This window comes from Anas platyrhynchos, chromosome 25 (assembly GCF_047663525.1).
Source record: "Anas platyrhynchos isolate ZD024472 breed Pekin duck chromosome 25, IASCAAS_PekinDuck_T2T, whole genome shotgun sequence".
Lineage (NCBI taxonomy): Eukaryota > Metazoa > Chordata > Aves > Anseriformes > Anatidae > Anas > Anas platyrhynchos.
This window is the reverse complement of record NC_092611.1, coordinates 4,555,996-4,572,872: the sequence shown is the minus strand read 5'-3', so window position 1 is coordinate 4,572,872 and position 16,877 is coordinate 4,555,996. Positions and strand designations below refer to the sequence as shown.

Sequence of the window (16,877 nt, the reverse complement as noted above, 5' to 3'; positions counted from 1 at the left end):
TAACTTCTCATCCTAGTCCAAAATTATTTATTAAAAGCAGCTTTAGGCAATCAGTACCTGCACTACAGCAGTAAAGCAGAGCTATTGGCAACTATTATTTTGTGTTTACTAGCTTGAACTCTGCCCTCTGAAAATTCATGTTGTAGTTTCTCTAAAACTTCTGGTATTAAATGCCTTCTCTGGGATATTTGCCTGCTCCTGCACGCTCATAAGTGGATCCAAGAAAATGTCTATTCCACTTAAAAGAATCATTCGACAAAGTCCCTCAGGCTTAAGAGCCATGAGCAATAGTTTCCTGAGCCCAGAAAATAAAAAATCGAGGTTTCTTACAGAGATGATGGTTTCAAAAATGCTTTCTTTGTAGTGTTACAGGCACTTGTTTTTCTCTAAACTGTGTTGGAAATTTGTACTGAGCGGACAATAGCAGAAATGTGGGAGATGATATTAGTGATAGACTGCAAACAATTTGGTCTGCATTTTTGAAAATTACAACTGAGTAATTGCATTTTCGTATAGTTAATCCATTGCACAGTCTGGATCCTAAAAAATAAAATAACAAACCAGGCCCTAGAGGATTCCACTGCATTTTCTTCAAGCAGGGTCTGAAGTGAAGCCACTTCGCTTTTGCTTTTTGAGATGAAAATGACAGCTCTTCTCTTTGTTTTAGGATACCTGTGATCTCTCGTATGTGGAAGGAACGCTAGCAGAAAGGTGAAAAAATGGGTGTTAAAACATTCACTCATAATTCCCCTGCTCACAGTCAGGAGATGCTTGGAAAGCTGAACATGCTTCGCAACGACGGACATTTCTGTGATATCACCATTCGCGTCCAGGACAAAATCTTCAGGGCGCACAAGGTGGTTTTGGCAGCCTGCAGCGACTTCTTCCGATCCAAACTCGTCGGCCAAGCAGAAGACGAGAGCAAGAGCGTGTTAGACCTGCACCACGTGACAGTGACTGGTTTTATACCCCTACTGGAATACGCTTACACAGCAACGCTGTCCATCAATACCGAAAACATTATTGACGTGTTGGCTGCAGCCAGCTACATGCAAATGTTCAGCGTGGCTAGCACGTGCTCGGAGTTCATGAAGTCAAGCATTTTATGGAATACGCCCAACAGCCAGCAGGAGAAGGTGCTAGATGCAGGCCAGGAGAACAGTGCAAACTGCAATTTCACTTCGCGAGACGGCAGCCTGTCTCCGGTGTCTTCGGAGTGCAGCGTGGTGGAAAGAACCATTCCCGTGTGCCGAGAGTCGCGAAGAAAGCGCAAAAGTTACATCGTCATGTCTCCTGAGAGCCCCCTCAAGTGTAACACACAAACAAGTTCCCCTCAAGTGCTGAATCCTTCAACTTCTTACCCGGAGTCCAGAAATCAGCCTGTAGACTCCTCCTTAGCTTTTCCCTGGACTTTTCCTTTTGGAATTGATCGAAGGCTTCAGTCTGAGAAGGTGAAGCAGGTGGAGAACTCTAGGACTTTGGAAATGCCTGGGCCCTCGGAGTCCAACAGAAGAATTGCAGACTACGTGACGTGTGAGAGCACGAAAGCCAGCTCGCCCCTCGTGATCGAGGAAGACGTGCGTGTCAAAGTGGAGAGGTTAAGTGATGAGGAGGTTCATGAGGAGGTATCGCAGCCTGTTAGCGCGTCCCAGAGCTCCCTGAGCGATCAGCAGACGGTCCCAGGAAGCGAGCAAGTTCAGGAAGATCTCCTGATCAGCCCACAATCTTCCTCTATAGGTATGGCCGTTTCTGGGGTTATAGATGTACAGGTGCATGCGTGTGCACTCATGATTTTACTGGAGGAAATGTGTTTGTGTTTTATTTTTGTGGAACTGCTTTTTTTTTTTTCCTGTTTAATGAAATGTTTATATATAAACCCTGGTGGAGGGACAGGACTTAGAGCAATTTAAACAACTGGAACGCAACTAAGGAAGGTAGGCCTGCTGGTAGACCTCCTGATTATTCAGAAGGGATTGATAGCCCCTTTTTACTTCTGGTTGCTTGACTGGGAAAAATAATTCTGTTTTCAGTAGTGTCAAAAGGCACGATCCCAGTTACGCTGTAACACCAAATCTGAAAGACTTATGGCTTGTAGCCACAGAGGGACAGAATGGTACTTTGCATCAGACATAAAATCTTGTATAACCATGACAGAGAGCCTTTGTAAGAAGATTTGCAAAATAAGTGGTGGAACACTGTCATCTTAATGTCCCAGACGAAGGCAAAACCACACAGTCATAATACTGAGAATCTTTCCATTTCTGTGGGGCTTGGTTCTCAAGTTGCTTCTTCAAATGCTGCCAATTGCTGAGAGAAACCTTTTCCGTAAAGGACAGTTTGAAGCCAGTTTTGGGTTTTTCTAGCAGGCTGTTGCTTATTAATAGCTAATATTTAAAGGTTGTTTTTTTCTCTTTGCTCATAATGTATTAAATGGCTTTTAGTAAGTCAGAAGGCCGGCAATTTGCAATATTTCTAGTTTAATTACCAAAATTTTGCCCTAGTCAGCTATTTTGCCTTCAGTTAAGTGGCTTGACCTGTGTTTGGTAGAGTTTGTTTACTGAAAGATTTTTAATAAAGCCTGGTTTATTTGAAAACCATAAGAATGAAGAATGTGCTGGTCTGCTTCATTCACGTAATGTATACATGAAAGGCTACGTCAGTTAATTAAGTAAATAAACTAAAACAAAATAAATAAATGTAGCCTAGTAGCCTGCACAATTTTTTTTCTTTGCTCAGTGTATCATTTTCTTCTCTGCAGAAAGTGGGTCTGGCCATTTTAAGTTTACAGTAGATACAGTCTGTGTTGTTAAAGTATCTCGAGTAATACTCACTAAAAAGAAATGAAAATATCTTCCCTGTGTCCAGTCCTTTAAGACTTGATGTTGTTGTTTCTGTTCATCAGTTTATAGAGTTCATGTGTTGATATCATACGTCATTAATTCTTTTTCCAAGTGAAAATGTTTTATTTATCAAAGGCAATGCCATTTGCCTTTTCTGAGGAGCAGACTTAACTTAAGGACCTCTAAGTCTTTGGATGTAGTTTGCCAAAATAGTGCACAGATTAAAAACAACCGTTTGCTTGCTGGGCAGCTTCCAGGAGAAGTGGTCCTTGTTCAAACAGGTTTAAATTGACTCTGATTTTAACTCATTTTAGTAGGAACTTAGGGGAGACCTTGCCATGGCCAAATGATCGGAGGTGCAAATTACTACATCAGCATAATTGTACCATCCCAGACAAAACAGAACAAGTACAAATAATGATAAGGGAAAGTTACAAACAGCATATCAAGTGAAAGGAGGGAATTTTACCAACTATAAATATCATATCCAAGCAGATCAAATGAGTGAACTACATTACAAATGAGTAGCGTATATCTACAGAAGTTTTCAGAGGGTGTCTCTTGGAGTTTGAAATGTCAGCAAAACTGCACAGCATGGGTTTGGATGAATTGGGACCTGAGAATGGGAGATTAGAAATCGGTTGTAGAAAGAGAGGTGCCACAATGCGATAAAATCTCCTTTTGAAACATGCTGTATGTAATACCCAGGCACCTTGCTGCATCTTCCTCTTGCTGAAGATTGCTTTAGCCAGTTTCCTCAGCTGTGAAATGATTTCTGTTGACAAGCAACTTTGCACATCCATCTTCAAGAGGTTTCTGTTTGGAAGCTGCGTGACATTTGCTGGAAAATCTTCCATTTTCTAGTTCCTATTCTAGTTTTTGTACCACGAAGGTCGCAAGCTGACCATTTGTACAGCATGGAGCAGAGGATCTTAGTGATGATAATGTTTAAACTTGCAATGTCTGTTATTGAGGATATTAGCACAGCATGTTCTTCCTTAAAGGGCTACGTAGAGAAAAACAGTATACTAGCCAGCCCCAAATCCTCAAAGTGCAAATCTGTTCTTTGTCCTTGAATATGCTTGAATTAATGTGTACTGCTCTTTGCATAACATTATTAACTATCCTGATAATAGTTTTTATTCACATTTTCCTATAAAGAGAAACAATGCTCTCATTTTTTGCACAGTTCCTATGTACCAAATATATGATAAGGCATGCTTTGTAGCTCAGAGAGCACTTTTTACCTCCCAGAGATGTGTTTCTTCATGCACTAATATAGGAACAGCAAATGAAGGCAGAAAGATATGTTAAAGTACAGCTTTCTCTTTCCTGAAGATACTTTCCTTGTATAATTGCATATATTTATCTCAGTGTTTTATAGCGCATTTGTATAAAAGCATTCTTGCCTTTATTTCTGATATTGCAAAAAGCTCTTCTTCACTCTTTGGACAATTTCAGAATCATTCATTTGCAATTTATTATATTTGGAGGCACTTTATAATACAGAAGGAGACGTGAAGCAGGGCCTCGATAAATAAGTCATTACAGTAACAACAATAGCTGTGTATGAGAAGATATTTTCCTAAGTTATTAGCACAGTTTCTATTTGAGAGGTGAAGGCATAAAATTAAACTGAGGAGCAATTGGGATTATTTTTTTGGTAGACTTTCAGTTAAGCGTAGCATGAGAAAGAAGGATCCATTAAAATGGGATTAACTCTTGTAACTTCACAGATTGCAGAGTTGCAAATTTCCCAACCACAGTTTGTCAGTTCATAGCAAAATTAAAATTTTTGATTCCATTAGTGTTATTTTGAAACTGCTAGAGATGCTCGTTTCCTCCCATCACTGGTGCCACAACACTGGGTACTTTAAGACAATCATCTTTTACTTCAGTAAGGTTTTGTAGAACACTCTGTCCTTTACAGGGAGGAGAGCCTTTTCTGGAGACAGTACTCTCATTCTTTTTGATAAAATAAACATGTTTTCTGCTTCTCTTTCCATGCTTTTGTTTCTTTTCAGTTTTCCATTTTGTCTGACACTTGTCATTGTAGACCTAATGATGCTTTATTTTCCTAGTGTGCTTTTAGAGAAGGGTTCCCAAATTCAGACTCTGTCTTGGAGCTACCCTAGCAGCAAGAGCAGCTCTGAGCACTATCCTAAGCTGTGCTCATTCTCAGAACCTAGGTGCAAAGAGCACAATCTCCTTCCCATCTGTTGTCATCTCAGAGGGATTCAGTGGTAGAGACCAAAGGCTGCTTGGCTTCAGAAAAGTTCGAGCATTGCTTAGTACTCTGTCTCAACAGAGGGAAGAGGAGGCAAGACGAATTTTCTTCTGCATCGCTCCCAAGTTATTACACGTTACTGATCATAAATGTGGGAATCCCTGTTTTGGAGAGGAATGACAGCAGCCCTGATCCTTTTGAAATTTGGTGGAGTTCAGTCATTTAGTTTTCTCATCTCGTATTGCACGCATAGACATTGTCAGAGGAATAGGAGGAACGTGAGGAGATCCAGCCTGCTTCCTGCATGCAGCTTACAGGAGAACAAAACACCGTTTATCTAAATGGGTGCACGTAACCAAACCAGAGGATGGTTTTATCAAAGGGTATGTCTGGGGGAGGAATCTACAAGTTCTTAGAAATGTTTGAATGCTATACTGCCAAATTCCCTCTATGTTATGGTGACATCAGGCCCAAATGTCCTTGCTTAGTTTGCCTAAACAAGGTTTGAATGCCAGACTTCAAGTGGTGGTGAGAGGGGCCTGTCTGAGCAACAGACACTTTAGGTGAATAAAGTCATAAAGGTTTGGTTTAGTGCTGCATTTACCTTAGGTTCTGTTTCTAAAACCCACTTGTCCAAATGTTGGTGCTCTGAAAAAAATTTCTCAATGGTTTTGTGTATACATCTCTCATACAGACAGATGTTCAGGCTCCTTTGTGTTGCATTTGTAATTTCTCAGAGGGCTCTTCCCATCTCAGCATCTTATCAATAAATGAAGGCATTATCAATTGAATAGATACGTATGTGGAAGATTTGGAACACAAAAGCCATATAAAGTGCAAAACTGAACTGTACTGCTCATGAAGTCTTGAAATTTGATGAAATATACCCTTTAGGTGAAAGTAACATTTCTGCTTTGCAGTGTTAGTACTGGATGTGTTTTATAAACTCTGGCTGCATTTAACATAGATTCTTTTCATTTTCTAGGTGTGCCAAATATTTGCCCTTTATTGAGTTGTCCGTTTACTAGATAATCGGTGCAGAGGAGAAATTGAATTGGAACACGTTGCTTCTGGGTTTTCTAAATGATTTTCCCAAGACAATTTTAATATCTCATCACCCAGGAAGCAGTGTCTCTCCGAGATTTGGGAAAGCAAGCTGTATGTGTATTTACCTGCCCCCCCCAAACCCTTTTTGAACACGTATTTGCATTAAGTTGCCCTTTTTTCTTTGCCTAGGCTCAATAGATGAGGGGGTTACGGAGGGATTACCCACACTCCAAAGTACCTCTGGCACTAACGCTCATGCAGATGATGATGATCGGTATGTACCAACGTAGTGTGCAAACTGTTCTGCAGCAAGTGGTATGTTGTAATTAACCTACCCAGCCTTAATCCCAGAATGTTTAGCTGTTTGTACATATAATTCTCTGTGTTGATCAAAGTACAATCAGTGCCTGAAGGATCAGATGCTTTAGAAGAATGTAGGTGATGAAAGTCAGAATTTGCTTACTTGTTGCTTTTCATTTCCTGTCTTATTTCCAGGCTACACTGGTGAAGAAAGATACTCATGTTTTTACTGTTTCTTCATCACTGCTCTTTATTCATAAATAAAAAAAAAAAGTCTTTGTTGTGAAACAGGTGTGGTTGCATGCGTGCCGAAGCTGACGTAAAGCCACAAAAGCAATAAGATGAGATAGCTGGCTGTGGCTTCCCCTGACATTACTGTTGTCCTACGCCACAGAGCAGCCTTCTGTCTTTTCTCCCAAACTTCCTACGTAGCTTTTCACCAAGACGCTGTGTGTTGGTAATTGTAGACACGTAGTAGCCTTTTGCTGTGTTGAGATGAGTGTTCTATTATGGGAATCCCTTGAAAGGGAAGGCTGGCAAAGAAAGCAGAGCTCAGATGGGTCTGTTTGCTCGAAGCTCTATGGTAGTTCTGTTGGAGCAAAGCAACGCACCTGCAAGATGCTTAAAAGGGTGCACGCGATTGGTTTGACTTTTATTTCTTTGCTTTTGTGGTTTGTGTCAAGTATGGTGTATAGATAGCTATTCTGTTCCTCAGGAAAACTTTTAAAGTATTGACAAGCTAGCTTTTGCATAGTGTTTTGTTAGACAAGTGGGTCTGAGGAAGAAATGTGAATCTTTGGGAGTTGTTCCAGAAACTGTGTCAAGTGAAACTCCCTGTAGAGATAACTATGAAGAGCTGCGCTTTCATAGCTCATAAAATCTTTCCTGCCATTTCCATCTGAAACCTGTCCCATTGTAGGATTAAATTTGAAGGGAAAATAACTGCCTGTAAAAGATTTTGTGTATGACAGAGAAGATTTTATCCATCTGCTAGAAAATCTTAGTGTAAAAATAATAACCAGCACTTTGGGTTTGAATTGGTAGTAGGAGCACATGTTGCATTAGAACTAATCCCTTCCTTTTTAAAGCTATAATTCTAAAACCAAGTGGCATACGTATTTTCAGCAGTGGATTATTTCAGAATATTCCCATAAAATTACAGAACTGCATCCAATCTGCACAGAAAATTCAATATACATATAATCCCTTTAACACACTGAAAAATTCTGCAAAAAAGGTCTCTTTCATGCTGAAAAGGAAAGAATATTTGCCTTAGCTTATGCTCAAGTTTGAAATTAATTAGTCTCAGGGTAACAGAACCATCAGCAAAATGAACTAGAGTTTGCACGTTGTTTATATAACAGTAAGGGAACTAATAGTTATGGGAATTTATGAAAATTTTAGACTGCAGAATTAAGATTTTCTGCCAAGTGATTTATTTTATAAATTCAAATGAAAGTTCCAAGACTTTACCTAATTTGTGAATCAGTTAAATGGGTAAAATGAGGCTTTCAAAGTCATAAGAAGTTTTCTTTCATATGCACGTGCGAAATGCAGTGCCAGCCCTTCAAGCAAGGGACTCCTGAATTCCCATTTCAAGCACAGGATGGGCGTATCAACAGATAAATACAGCCTGTCATTCACTATGCAGCAATTCGGGTGCACAGTTTTGGGTGCATAAAATGAGATACTACAGAATTCTTAATATAATCAAACATGTAACTCTAGGTGAATCAAATGGAAACGTGATCAATAAAACATACAAATGGAGAAAAAATTCCTCACTTGCTGTTTGGAAGCTTTTTAATGGACCTTTACTTTTAAGTCCAGTTGTTGTACGTTGTTTTATGAGTGGAGACTCTCCTAATGTCAAAATCAGTTGTGATTAGACAATGCGAGTTTATATTGAAATATACATATTTGAGTTTGTATATATTTTATTTTCATAAAGCAAAGCAAAAGATTAGTCTATCTAAAAGTCTTCCAATACACTGTTCTTATCACTGTGGAAACACTTGTAAATATTTCAGACTTTAGGATGTTTTATCTCTTGATTTTCTTTGTTAAATAACAAACATAATAAATCGGTTCTCCTCCATAACCAGTGTTTTCTAAACAGCAGGTCACATGCAGTTGTAGTCAGTTTAATAGACATGCAGGAATCTGGTAAATATTAAAGCTGCTGTTTCACAGTGATGTGTTACGTTCTTTCTCGGATATTTCACTTCTGGGTTGTAACACACTTCTCTAATAAAGATGCCTAACACAGCCTTGGCTGATTTAACAGTTAGTCTCTATATCAGTTTGTGGCTGTATTTACAAAGGAGTTGCAAAGGCTCAATTATAAAAGATCTCTGAGATCCATTATAATGAGAACTCCCATTTTCCTAAAGCACTTGTTATTTACAAATAGAGGACATTTTTAGGCTCACTGAGCATTCCAGCATTTACATTTATCAGCGTTTAGTTCTACATTGTTGAATATGTGTATAATCTGTTGCTGAAAAGAAGAAAAACTTGCAGGTCGTATCTTTTAGTGTTACAGCTAAAACATTCTAAACCTATCTTTTAATACAGCTCTTACAGGAATTCTGTCAGATGTTAGATAAATCTCAGCTGTTAAATGCCACATTATCACAAATTGAAAGTCATGGAAAATTGAGTATATATGAGGAAAAAGAAGCAGGGGAGACAAAATGTGATTGTGTTTTAAATGTAATTTCTTCATTGTGCTAAGGTCCACTCTTATGTGACTGATAGGTATTTCAGCTGCTTGCAATGTGAGAATGGAAAAAAAACATGCCAGTCACTGGTAGCTGGAGAGCCTTTTATCTGCTTTAACCAGCCTTTCTCATTAAGAAGTTTTTAAATAGAAAACCAAATCTTTATTTTAAATTTCTTGTAGGAAGATTGTCCCCATAGCACATCTCGTTTCTGTTTCAGTGGCAGAGAAGCTGGCACCAGTACAGGCTTTGAGAATGAGCTAGCCCGAGAAAGCTGAAAACAAAGGGAGAGCAGTGGCTCCTAATTTCTGCAGTGTTTGAGTATCTCCCTAGAAAGCTCTAGGAGCACAATGTACTTTTGCCTCTTCACAAGCCTGTTTGGCCACAATGAGGGAGGAAGGACCCGAGAAACACGTCACTAGAAGTTGAAGTTCTCTGTAAAGCAGATTAAATATTGTTGCAAAGAACAAAACCTAATTCTTGTTTGAGCACACTACGTGTGTATACCTGTATGTACATTAAAGAGCAAGAGTTCTTGCTGCCCATCTAGTGATCCCTTTCGCAGCCTTGTGCATCACAGCTGTCACTTCTGTTGGCACGTAGCTGTGTAAATATTAATTATGAGTTCTCCAATCAGCTGAGCACAAGGAAACCTTTTTTGAAGGGATTTACCCCTTAGCCAAATTGCATATTTGTCAAATATCAGATGAGGGGAAAGTTGTCCATCTTGGGCCCAAATCAGTTTGGCTATTTGATTATGTATGCTGATAGAGCTTCTATAGGTAAACTGGAAAGCGAATGGTTGTACCAGCTCTGGGGATAAAACCAGTGTTTCCACATCTGAGTAAAATCTGTCCTTTTTCTAGTGATCTGCTCACAAAGAGGAGCAGGAGTGCCAGTGCTTATGGCAGAAATTTGGCTAGACGAATCAGAACCTATGCCTGAAAATAACCTCCTTTGTTGCAAATGCATGTGGTGAGGCATCATTTTTGGACCCCTGAGTGGCAGTGAACTATATTCTGTCAGGCCCAGGATATGAGCTGGCAACTTCCCTCTTGTAAATATTCCCTTGAGCAGAGATCAACAAGTTTGCCAGTATCTGTCTTTTCCACAGCTCTTTTGGACACAACTGTGTATAAAAAGAAGTGAAGGACAATGAAATTGCTTGTCCAGTTTAAAAAAAAAAAAAATAGCCCAGCTCTCAGGAGGCTTGTAATAACAGGGTGGGCAGTCTGTGTTAGAGCAGAAATGTGCCGTGTGTGTGCAGCCCAGGCCTGCCCAGATGGCTCGGCCCATTTGCAGGGCCTACTCAGCCCTCACCATACACGAGGTGACCTGATGTGTCTGGTTTGTGCTCCCTGGTCCCAGATTTTCCATTATTGTGGATAAGATACAGCTTTTGGGGTAATATTCTCCTCACGTGTGGGGAAAATTCTGTAAAAATCCCCGGCACTGAGTTTCAGAGCAAATATTACTCCCAGTTCCATGCAAGGCCAGAAATCCTCATTGGTTTTACAGACTGTTACCAAACTCCACAACAAGCTCTTATCTTGTGTATGTCAAGAGATGCTTGATGCTCTCTCTCACCAGACAAATTTATAACTGGAACTTTTGCTGCTGAAACCCCTCATTTGTACTCAGAATTCAGATACCTGTTTCTCACAGCTGTACTGACACTTATTTCCAGAGTACCTACAGTTAGGGTGTTGATTTTAAAGAAAGAATCCTAGATTGTGTGGACTTTTGTGTGGCAGATAAGCAGATGTAGTTGTGCAAACTGTGCACTTGGTTCCCGTGTGTGTTACAAGTCCACAAATTCAACCGAGCCGAGAAACCAGTGATGTGGGCTGGAGATGGAAGTACCAGCCAAAGGCTTAGTTCAGCTAGGGAGACCTTCTGCCTGTCTTCAATGGGAGACATTGTTCTTTATTCACCATGCGTTTAAGACATAAGAGTTGAGTAAAATTGCATTGTTCTGGCCATGCTAGCTGTCACCAGCAGGGAAGATTCAGGGTCAGAGCAGATCCCTGCTGCCAGTGACGTCTGATCTGCCATCAGGCTGTGAGCAAGCTGAAATGTCTATTTGACAAAAAATAGAGACCACAAAGCTCAAGAAAGGGGAATCCCAGGTAAATACAAACTCCTATTGTTACCCTGTTTGTACCAGCCAATTTGTTTTTATTTCTCTATGCCCTTTGGTGAAACAAATGTCTTGCCAGAGGACTTGTATTATAACACAGTTTGCAGCTAGAGGCTGTGTAGCTGTGTAGGAGCAATTAGTCAGTTTTAAATGAATTACTTTGTAAGTTAAATTGTTCCTTTAATATAGTCTGTGTACTCTTTTTTTTTTTTTTTTTTTTTTTTAAAGTACAACGCTTGAGTTATTGTGGTAGAGCTGATTGAATCAGACAAGGAGCACGTATTGATTAATTAGATGAATATTTTAAACTTAGAAATATGTAATTGTGGATACTAATGTTTGTTCATGGAACTTGAATTGAAATGAAAAATGAATCGGCTTTAATTTCCTTCGTAAATATTACTGAAACTGCAAAATAATCCTTTTCTTTCCGATTTACTCAGTTCTTTAAATTCTTCCTCAGGGACTGTTGGCTTCTTGTAAATCATCGATATGCGTGATAAAATGCCCATGCCTGGAAAATTATATTCAGTTTGCAGCTGTTGTTGAGACCTGTTGCCTAAAGAAACAGACGTTACTCTGTGTCTGTTCAGATTTCCAAAGTCAACGTATATAAAACTTAAGATGCAGATCAGACATGTCCCTTTAGAGGAAGACATTTCTGATGTAAATATAGATCTCCACTGAAATACAAAAGGACAATTTTTTTTTTCCTTCTCAAATGTTCAAGGTTCAGATTTCCATGGACAAGGGTTCTTAATTTTTTCTATATCTTGCTTATAAATCAGTGAATTTTTTCTTTGTAGTTTGGAGAACGTTCAGTATCCCTACCAACTCTACATTGCTCCTTCTACCAGCAGCACAGAGAGACCCAGCCCAAATGGTCCAGATAGACCTTTTCAGTGTCCAACCTGCGGGGTCCGGTTCACTCGCATTCAGAACTTAAAACAACACATGCTTATCCACTCAGGTAAGAAATGTTTCTGCTTGCAAGAATCGCTCATTTATAGACTCACAGAGGTTTGCTCTCTGTGCAGCAAATACAGTAATGAAATTCTTTTTTTAATCACCTGCCAGGTGCTAGAGAATTGATTTCAGAAAGATTGGGTAGAGAGGTATGTCTCATTGAATGCTTGTTTTGATACATCTGATCTGACTGATAGCTGCGCTCATGGATAATTAGCATTTGTGTGGACTGAAAGAAATCTGATTGCCTGAAAGTCATCAGAATAAATTATTTTCATTATAAAGATTTGAGGTGAAATCTCAAAGTATACTTGGCTTTTTTATTATACTAAAGAAGTGACGTAGATTGATTTTTTTCCTCTTAGATGTCATAATTGTCTGCTGTGTTGTAGAGGAGACTTGCAGCCATTAAAAATATGAACCATCTCATGTCTTTGCATTGAAGGAATGTCATATGCTTTTGGATCTCAGAACTTTTGGAAGGATTGCAGGACAATTGAATTGGTTTGATAACCAATACAGTTACCACAGATAGTAGTAATAGGTAGCATATGGATGTCTCCTCTGAGTTTTGATCCTCAAACAGTTACATTCTTTTTGTATGAACACTTAATGTCTTTGCTATCAGTATTTTTCAAGACTTTTCAGCAGTGTCCATCAAGAGCATTGATATTTTAGTGAATGGAGGGAGTATTAAAGGGTTATTGCACTAAACAGTTTAGCATCTCCTAGTTTGAGATTGACACTTACCTGCACTCAGATGCTGTACCATTTTAGGGCAGAGCAACCACAAATGTCAAGGCATAATCTTTTCACTGTTGGTAGTTATTTTTCAAATACCGTCAGGCAAAATGACCAGACTGTGTTTAGGCTAGCAGTAATAATATGCATTTAATATTTAAAAAAGCAAAGTGTGTGAGCATATCAGTTGTGAAATTATCTGAAGAAGGTTGCTAAAGTCATAATTGACAGCAGACAGCTTCAGCAAAGCATCTCTGGCTGACCTGTCAATTGGCAGCCCCTGCGCAAAGCTGGAAAAGATTTGAATAGCTGTTTTAGAGTAATTAGTGTGCAAAAGAAGCTCTCAGACCTTGGAAGCATTAAAAGTGTTTTCACATAAGCAAAATGGCCGAAGAGATTTTCCTCAAACTATCTGAGAAAACAGATGCCCTTGAACAGTATAAAAGCATGAAAAGTTTCAGCTCCACAAGACGATATTCTAGAATATTAACTTGTTTTCACATGCTTAACAGGGAGTTTCAGTGTAACCTTAACTACAGCTTTCTCAGTATAAAAGCCCCAATTAAAAGTTCAGCTCCCACTTTGAACATAAGGAAAGCAGAGTGAAAGACTGGTGGAATTAGCAGCCTGGACTGATGCACATTCAGCCCTTTGAAAAAACCTTTTTTATTCCTTGACAGCCCTATTATGAATAGAGCTCCATATTCCAGATTCTTGACCTCACGTTTGGATTTCTACACTTTCTGGAGTTCAGACTTTTTATTAAACTTAACTTTTTGGTGATTCAGTCTTATGTTGTAATAATTGTGTTTGGGTGTGATTACGTACTCTTTGGCACTGCAGCATGTTGACCTAAGCATGCTCATGGCTTAGGGTTGTGTTAGTGCCTATACTAAATGAAAAGTGAACTAGTATCAGAATGTCTAAATTAAAACAAGAAAAAACAAAAAAGCGAGGCATGAACTTAAACCATCGTAGAGAGTTCTCTGTCATGCAAAGTTGCTGAAAATTCTTGTATATAAGGGTTCCCACACAATATAAAGGCTGCTACTTTACCCTTTTATCACCATTACAGGGGCATCCCTGTGCACAAAGTCCCCCCTGCCAGAACGCTTCTCTGAGGCCAGAGGCAGCAAGAAAAAGACATTGCAATTAAGGGTAGTCTGATAATTGCATTGTTGGGAACCAGTCTGGCACAAGAATCTCCCAAGATCAAAGGAACTCAGAGATGGTTTGAGGTGACTGCTGCATCAGATACTTTTTGGCTACGGCTCAGGATCTTAGCCATAGTCCAGACCATGGAAGCTTATGTTCATTTTAAAGTGTGAAAAAGAAGAAATGTAACCGTTAAAGACAGGTTACAGTGTTATGAAATATATTGGCAACTGGTTCTGAGAAATTGCAGCTATGTGCTAATTGTTTTGTCATTTTAAAGTTAACCAGAGTGTTTCTTCCTAAACCAGTACTTCTCTGTGACTGGCCACAGTTGCCGTCCTTTTGCTGTTAGAAATCTGGAAGGATTTTTCCGGTGACCTCTCATTACAAAAGGTGAACATCTTTTTCTCTCTCTTCTGCAGGCATTAAACCATTTCAGTGTGACCGCTGTGGGAAAAAGTTCACCCGAGCTTACTCGCTAAAGATGCATCGCCTGAAGCACGAAGGTAAACGCTGTTTCCGGTGCCAGATATGTAGTGCCACTTTCACTTCCTTCGGGGAATATAAACACCACATGCGGGTTTCCCGGCATATTATCCGCAAGCCTCGGATTTACGAGTGCAAAACATGTGGCGCCATGTTCACCAACTCTGGAAATTTAATCGTTCACCTGAGGAGCTTGAACCATGAAGCGTCAGAGCTAGCAAACTACTTCCAGAGCAGGTGAGGTGCACAGCAAAAACCTAACAGGGAAACTTGCTTTTTTTTTTTTTTTTTTTTTTCCTTTTTTTCCTAAATCATCTTTTCCTGCTTTCAGGGCAGCCTGCTGTGCCTCTCATCAGGTTGTCAGCTAATTCCAGTCACATTATTTCTTGCACTACTATCTGTTATATCTGATCTGCTTTACAGTGTATAAACTCTATGGGAGGGCATTGAAGAATCCAGTGATACGCAGAAGCTGCTTCTAGGCTACTTAATGTCTCTTTTCAGTAGTATCTATGGACAGGCTAATGGTGTTAAGCCACAGTATTTTATCCTTTGCTATCTGTGGAGTTCTGTAAATGATGTAATATCCAAAGTCTTGTACACAGCCTGTTTGTTTACATAAGAAATAGACCTGTGACTTCATTTTAAGTATTTGTTTGCTGGTCGGTATTGTGGAAAGATTGCATGACTCCATACCTTCTCTTACATTTTTCATTTTCTAGGTAACATATTGCTAAATGAACAGAATAACAGGGTGTGATGTCTTGAAATAGTAAAAGCCAATTATATATTTATTGTTTATCAGGGCCCAGAAGACTTGGCATGTTTCATAAATGCACTTCACTAAGGACTATTAAAAAGTGCTACCTGTGTTCTGTGATATCAGGCTAGCATTGTGCTCTCCTATTTAAAGAAATGTTTGTAACCATTGGAATTTGATATAGCAAAACAGGAGAGTGGATGAGGGAATTGGATCAAGATAGCCCTTAAATTTATAGAGAAGGTGCAGCTTTGTGTGTGAGTCATCTGTCTTCAGAAGTGCAAAGGAAATATAATGTAAACATTACAGCATCTACAAGGCTATCCCTCATGATTTCTAGACATTATGCTTTTTCCACTACAAAACATTTCAGCATTTTTTTCCTATTTGATTATCTTAGAAGTGATGTAAGATGAAAGAATTACAAAACAAACCAGGAAAGCCAGTCGCTGTTTTTCCAGCACGATGTTGTTTAAAAGTGCAAGTGCTTCGAATCTGTGGGTTTACGCAGTTCTTGTTCTTAGGGCTTGCGCCAAAACTAGAGTGAAAACTCTTAAGAGATGATGCCATGATTGTGGTAAGCACTTTATTGCTGCCATCAAACAGATGAGAAGTACGAGCTTTTTAGTTGTCTGTAGGCCTGCCTTTAGTTTGAATTTACAAACACTAGAGTTAGCATAGTTGATTGTTAATTTGGATTTGAAGCAGTGAATGCTGCTGCCACTGAAATAAGTTTACTGCTTTTAAACGGATTACAAAAAGGAAGCAAAGCATACAAATGCATATATAGATATAAAAAAATAACTTGCTTCAGTAGAAACCTACATTTCTAGTGCTGAACATTTGAAAAGAAAATTTATTTTCCTTATTGCTCATGCTCTGCAAGTACTACTTAATAGTTTGGTAGATTATCTTTGGATACACTCAACCAGCAGTTGGTAAGAGTAAGTTTTAGAATTGTTGTCCAGAAGGAACTAAAATGGTGTGGATCAGGGAAGGAAATGAAGTTTTTTCTTTTCACACTAGTATGATGTGTCCACGTCACAAAACACCACTGTAGTTGGAAGCCTCCTTGTACCTGCAGCAGACCCTGTGCTTCCTTGCCTCAAGCTTTTGTTTATAGCCTGTCCACTCTGAGTGCTACTGCTGTTTCTTGGGTGGATCTTATTTCAGGGGTGGAAAAGGCCCACATTTTTGCCAGTGCTGAACTCATTTTTGTTTCTATTTTTAAAGGTTGAGTGCTCCCTTTTTTCAGTGATCTTTTTAGTGCCATTTGATGTTCCAGTCATTAACTTCCATTCTCATCAAGGTGGTACAACCTAAATAATAAGTTACCGTGTAGGAAATACAGATGCACAGCAATGCAAAATAGATGCTGTTGAATAAAATTTTGTGTGTTTTAATGAGAACCAGGTTATAGTGCTTAGTGAAGTATGCTGTGATGATCTTAGAACAGTGTGAAATGAGTATTTGCTCTCTATTAAATGCAGTA

The 16,877-nt window shown here is 39.2% G+C and overlaps 1 protein-coding gene across 4 annotated transcripts in view; it reads left to right on the top strand.

Annotated features, from left to right (window-relative positions):
* ZBTB44 (zinc finger and BTB domain containing 44) overlaps window positions 1-16,877 on the top strand; it is a 41,509-nt gene that overhangs the window by 18,248 nt on the left and 6,384 nt on the right. Inside the window, exons 2-5 of one of the 4 annotated variants that reach the window (XM_027444403.3) lie at window positions 668-1,737; window positions 6,304-6,388; window positions 12,084-12,247; window positions 14,562-14,645. In XM_027444403.3, coding sequence (XP_027300204.1) covers window positions 720-1,737; window positions 6,304-6,388; window positions 12,084-12,247; window positions 14,562-14,645 — 1,351 coding nt within the window. In that variant the 5' untranslated portion in view covers window positions 668-719. Of the gene's footprint in view, window positions 1-667; window positions 1,738-6,303; window positions 6,389-12,083; window positions 12,248-14,561; window positions 14,863-16,877 lie in introns of all 4 variants that reach the window. The other 3 variants (XM_027444402.3, XM_027444401.3, XM_027444400.3) reach the window with 3 other exon arrangements.